This window comes from Ornithodoros turicata, unplaced genomic scaffold (assembly GCF_037126465.1).
Source record: "Ornithodoros turicata isolate Travis unplaced genomic scaffold, ASM3712646v1 Chromosome11, whole genome shotgun sequence".
Classification (NCBI taxonomy): domain Eukaryota; kingdom Metazoa; phylum Arthropoda; class Arachnida; order Ixodida; family Argasidae; genus Ornithodoros; species Ornithodoros turicata.
Window position 1 is genome coordinate 1,943,984 of NW_026999295.1, and position 6,000 is coordinate 1,949,983.

The following is a 6,000-nucleotide window of genomic DNA, read 5'->3' on the forward strand; positions in this document are numbered from 1 at the left end:
TAGACGTTGAGCTTCGTAGCGATGTGCGGTAACGCTACGATTATTCCTGAGCGCTCCGTGTGTTTAATGCGTTGTCCTCTGTGCGTGCATGCGTGTGCTTTTTTTTCCTGATTTGTGACGTCATCGTGGCATGTCTGGACTTGTTTAGCAGTGTTGCAATTTTACCCGCTGCTAGTATGTTGTTGTTGGTGTCATGTTGTGCTAGCCGCGTGGCGATGTGTGGTGACCGGAGGTCTTAAGCCTTTTCCCTGCTCACCTAAGGAAATTTGTGTATCCCTGTCCTGTGCTTTCTTTACGCAAGGGCAATGCGTCTGTGTATGTGGCACTATCAGATACCAGACATGAGTGACCTTTTCTTGGTTTATTGGCATATGCTTCAGTTTTTTGAAGGCAAGCACAAGTGCGCGCAATTTTTCGCTGCTCTCTTCCTCAGATCACCGATTTTACGAGGAAGACAGTCGCATGGTACAGCTGAGGGTTTCTCTGATTGTTTGTTAGATGTTGTTAGGAGCTCGGTATGTTGAGGAAGTCAGCTGTTAAAGGTATCCTTGAAGAAATGCTTGCATCTGAGCGCAGGATAGGAATTCCTGAAGCACCCTCACTGTAAATTAATTATTTTGGATGTGAGTCTGCTTCCCTGCTTGACAAGGCTGAAATCGGAAGAGAGACAAAATTGGAGCGCTTCATTAATAGCGATCCAAGTAATAGGGCAATTATAGTTTCCATAGAAAGTAGAATTTTAATGGGCTCCTAAAATCATAGTTTTGTAGTAGTTTTTTCTAAACTGCAATGCAATAATCATTAATATAGTATACGAATGCCATCATTGTTCCCGTATAGGCGTTCTGTCTTGTGCTTTGGCGTGCGCCCAATGGAACTTTGCTCCCGGCTTTCCCGCCTTTTTGCTCGCAATGCGCGAATGGAACTTTGCCCCCCCCCCGGCTTCCGCGCCTTTTTGCTCGCACGTGTAGCCTCAGACAACGAATGTATGAGCATAGAAAGGGTCATGTATTACATAATCCTGGAGGTGATGTTGAGTGGTCTCACTTATTATTTTAAAAGAGCAGTGGTAGCTTACTGTAATTCTAATGGCCATGATGAGCCTTTGGGGTGAAAATCGTTAATATGCAGGGTGCTTTTTTGTTGAATTTTAATGAGAGAATGAATGTCATTAAGAGTAGGACAAAGGAAATAATCTTGCGATTCAATTAATAATAGGAGTCTTTGCCGCTGTCTTCTTCTTCAGACAGGATGTGATGACGTTACGCAGTCTGTAGCAATGCATTGACCGTCACTGAAAAAAAAGTGTAGCAATAGAAAAATGATGTGTATTGCCCTGGACGGATTTATGATGTGCACTGTTTTTGAATAAGAGGAGTGCGTGTGCTTAGAAATAGTTTGATGCTGGTTTCCTTCTTTGTTTCTTTTCGCTTTTTCCCCCTTGTTGTACATGCACTGACATGCCTGGGCTTGTTCTGATATGCTTTCCTTCTACATGTAGCTTTTTTCTTTTTGTACAAGAAATATTCTTGACGATAGTGCTGCCTTGAATGGGAGTAGAGCTATTCTTAATAATTTTGCGATTCATTTAGTTCAGAGAGTAACCGCGAGGGGGACAGGTGTGTGACTTTATTCAAGAGGAACAAAGCGTGATTATTCACTTAGCTGCATGGCTCTCGGCTGGGATGGACATGTCTTGCTGAACCATTATTTTTTCCCTGTACAGTAAGACTTTGGGAATGAAATGCTACAATCGCCTCTTGTCTATGGTGCTCTTCTGCAATAGTTCCCAATGAATCTTTTGCAATCATTATAGTAGAATAAAGGAAATGATCTTGGGATAGTGATTCAATAAATAACAGGTCCCCTGTCTAGAGCGTACGCGTCCTTGAGCCAGGCACCTGCATGATGACGTCATACCGCTACAGTATTGTTTCAGGTTGACCTTGTCTAGAGGAGCATTAGTGGAAAAAAACTGTGTAGCCCTGAGACAATAGGATGACGTCACGACCAATGAGAATGGCCTGCAGGGGGCGCAAGGATTCACTTCTCTCTTGGACACTGACGGGTCTCGACACGCAAATTCTGCTCCTGGTAATTGCGTTGGCCGTCAGTGGAAGAGCGTAGCTTTGGTGGGGTTCTGTCTGTCTGCCTCTGATGGGGTGCGGATGTGTGGTTCGTCATTGGTGAATGGTGTTCGACGATGCAGGTGGATTTTGTGACGAGCGGATTTACAATGAGGGAATGCTGTGAACGGGAAAAATGATGGTGAGTGCCTTTTTCACTCTGTTCAAGTGTTTGTTTTCCTCTGTTGCCCAGCAGTCGTACGGTTTGTCCTGACGTGTCCTGACATGCCCCGATATGCATGCTTTCCTTTGTTGACGCTTAGTATTTTTTTCTCTTTTGACAAGGAACATTGTTGTCTTGACGATAGTGCTGCCCTGAGTTCTGTGCTCCTGGTTACCCGTACTCTGTGTTAATTTGTTGAGTGCCTAGTCCTCTTATTTGTCGTTGATGGAGTTACGTGTTAGGATATTTTGTTCTTTTGCAAGTCTCATTTAGTAAGACTTTGGAATTCCTACGATCAGCTTTCATGCATAGTGCTCTTCTGCAATAGTTTCCTATTCAATCGTTATAGAACAATAAAGGAAATAATCATGGGATAGTGATTCAATAAATAATAGGTCCCCTGTCTAGAGCGTACGCGTCCTTGAGCCACGCAGGTGCATGATGACGTCGTACTGTGGCTTCATTGTAGATTGACCAAAGGAGCATTAGTGGAAAAAAACAGGGTAGCCCTGAGACAATAGGATGACGTCACGACCAATGAGAACGGCCAGCAGGGGGCGCAGGAATGCTCTTCTCTCTTACCCTCACGACCAATGAGAACGGCCAGCAGGGGGCGCAGGAATGCTCTTCACTCTTAGCCTCTCAGAGGTGGTCGCCCCAGAGGGCGCTAGGAGCGCGTATGCGTAGCGGGCGCGGAGCGGCGCCTCAGTCAGTTTCTCTCCGGCTGTCGCAGAAAGCAGACGTGCGCTCCCCGCGCTCGCTCAGTTTCTGGCTGGTTGTCACGGAGAGCAGTCACATCGGTCTGCGCTGCTGCTGTGGTGAGGTGATTTGTTGTGTAACTAATGCTTTCGTCAACTTTGTTCCCGCTTTGTTTGCGATTTTCGTGCACGTGCACGTCGGGTGCTGGTTGCTGTTGTCCGGGCATCCCCGGCATTTTCTATCATCTTCTGCCTTGGGAACGGGAGTAGCGCTGGAGTGATTCTTCATAATTTTGTTGTGAGATTAGTTGAGAAAGGAACCGCTAGGGGATGCAGCTGCGGGGCTTTATACAGGAGAAAAAAAAACATTACGAGTCAGTTCTCTGCCTGCCTCTCGGATGGAGCAGTCGCATCGTTCTGCGCTCCTGTTCTGGTGGGCTCATTTGTTGTGTAACTAATTGTTTTCTCTTGTTAGCTATTGATGGTTTGCATACTCTTGCTTTCCCAGCCTCTGTATTACGAATGCTTTTCTCCTTGCATGTCCAGAGCTGTCCTAACTTGCCCAGACATGCCATGATGACGTCACAGCTGACGTCACAGGATGTCCGGAACTGGTGGTCATAGCTGCGATGCTGCGATGGTCAGCGGCCTTTCCGGGCCACTTTCTTCAAGATGGCGTCGTTGATCCTCAACTAAACTCCTTCTCTCCACTCTCTCTCTATCTATTTTTTATTTTTTATGACCACGTTTATCCGGAAACGCACAGGGTGGTCTGGACACTAATTAGACGCTCCCCAATTAGTGTGATGACTCATTGGATGATGCTGATTAATGTGGGGGGTCCCAATTAGCTCTAATTGCTAATTAATGGCGTCCAGAAGCCTTGTAGCGTTTCCGGATAAACGTGGTCAGTACTTACTACTTCCTTTCACTTAATAAAATTTCTGATATATCAGTCACTGTGACCAGACACCGAGCACTTAACATCGTGAAGGGCGTCATCTCAGAGTATCAACTCCTTGACTGCTCAGACACTGAGATCGAGGAAGGGCTTAAAGACCAAGGCGTTGTGACGGCAAGGAGAATTGTGATGCGTCGGGATGGTAAAGACATCCCGACGAGGCACATTGTCCTTTCCTTTCAATTGCACAGGCTTCCTCAGACCATCAAAGCAGGCTATCTTAACTGCCATGTACGTCCGTATATCCCGAATCCGCGACGCTGTTTCAAGTGCCAGCGTTTTGGACATGGTTCGCAGGTCTGTCGAGGACAGGCGACCTGTCCAAAATGTGCTGGCATGGACCACTCTGCAGAGTCCTGTGCAAACGAAGTCCGCTGTGCAAACTGTAAAGGGAGCCACCCAGTCTACTCCAGGTCCTGCCCCCGTTGGCAGGAAGAGAAAGAAACACTCAAAATGAAAGTAACACAGCATATCTCATACAGAGAAGCAAAGACACAGGTAGAATTTGCCAGAAAAGGCACGTACTCCGAAGTGGTGCGCCGGGGAGTGGCACCACTGCGGAAATCTGTGGAGAGCAGGCTTCTGGGTCTCCACCCCACACTCTCCACCCCAAACACAAGAAAAGCCTGCGGAGAGCTTGCTTCCGCTGGCACCAGCTGCTCAGGCGGGCAGCCGGGAAGTAGTGGCCACAACCTCTACGGAGGTTGATGGCGAGCTGTCAGTTTGGGACGGGCTCACAGGGGGCTCATCCCAGACTGCCACACACACGATGGATGTTGACGATGATGACTGCTTGTCACAGAAATCATCGTCAAGCCTTCCCCCAATCCTTCCCCATGGAAGGAACAAAAAACGAAAAAAGGAGGCTGAGGCAGGGGTAGTACGTCCCTAGGCGAACATAAGCAACCCCCCTCCAAGGGTTACACCTCCCACATAATGTACAGTCTCTCTTTGTTCCTATTTATCACTACTTTCTTTATGGGACAGGTAATCCTCCAGTGGAATTGTCGAGGCCTCTTTTCAAATATAAATGACATTCACGACCTTTTTGAAAAATACAATGCAGTCTGTTTTTGCTTACAAGAGACATATCTGAATGAACAAAGTGTAAACCCATTTCGCAGACACAATGTTTTCAGAAAGGATCGTATTAACACCACACGTACATCTGGAGGTGCGACTGTGTACTTCCACTATCCACACCTGCAAAACAGACCCCACTCGTGACACATTTGGAAGCAGTAGCTGTCCAGGTATGCCTGGACAGGGTCATTACGATATGTTCACTGTACCTGCCCCCTTCAGTGGTAATACAACAGAGAGATTTGGAACAGCTCTGTGACCAACTTCCTCAGCCATACCTAATTCTAGGTGACCTGAATGCCCACAATCCCGGGGCAAACAAGCCGGGGAAAAATGGTAGAAAGGTTATTCCTTTCACGACCAGTTTGTCTACTAAACACAGGATTACATACATATATAAACTCCTCAACACAAAGTTTTTCATCCTTAGACATATCTCTTAGTAGTCCTTTCATTTATAATTGTATTGACTGGACCGTTGAGCAGAACCCTCGTGGGAGTGACCACTTCCCCGTAGTCCTGACAATTCGTGGTTCCACAAACACTTTTCTTACACGACCACCACGATAGAAACTGTTCAAGGCTGACTGGAACTTGTTCCAAGAGGAAGCCAGTCTTGTGGCATCATCCTTAGCTGGTAGGTCTGTTGAAGATGCAAACCGTTTTGTCACCGGGATAATTATAAATGCTGCTGAGCGATCTATCCCGCAGACATGTGGCCGTCTCCCCAAGCGTCCGAAACCTTAGTGGACAGATGAATGCGGGAAAACGCGGAAAGATCAAAATCGAGCGTGGGGTATCTTTCGTAGGTACCCGACTCCAGACAACCTGATCCAATTTAAGAGAGCTCGAGCGAAAGCTAAGTGAACAAGAAAAGAAGCTAAACGTGCATCGTGGAAGAGCTTCTTGTCATCGTTGAACAGCAACACTTCTTCTAAAGTAGTTTGGGACAGAGTTAGAAAAATTAAG

At 46.7% G+C, this 6,000-nt stretch overlaps 1 protein-coding gene across 1 annotated transcript; it reads left to right on the forward strand.

The window, feature by feature from the left end:
- Positions 1-3,854: 3,854 nt before the first annotated feature.
- Positions 3,855-4,656, forward strand: LOC135371448 (uncharacterized). The gene is made up of 3 exons (XM_064605502.1): positions 3,855-3,894; positions 3,944-4,179; positions 4,246-4,656. The coding sequence occupies exons 1-3, from the start codon at positions 3,855-3,857 to the stop codon at positions 4,654-4,656; spliced, it is 687 nt and encodes a 228-aa protein (XP_064461572.1).
- Positions 4,657-6,000: the final 1,344 nt, after the last annotated feature.

Excerpts from the sequence above, each read along its gene's own strand:
- LOC135371448 (XM_064605502.1), top strand. The coding sequence starts at position 3,855 with ATGGCGTCCAGAAGCCTTGTAGCGTTTCCGGATAAACGTG. Across the intron at positions 3,895-3,943 it reads AGCGTTTCCGGATAAACGTG|TCACTGTGACCAGACACCGA; the intron begins GTCAGTACTTAC and ends CTGATATATCAG. Across the intron at positions 4,180-4,245 it reads CAGGCTATCTTAACTGCCAT|GTCTGTCGAGGACAGGCGAC; the intron begins GTACGTCCGTAT and ends CATGGTTCGCAG.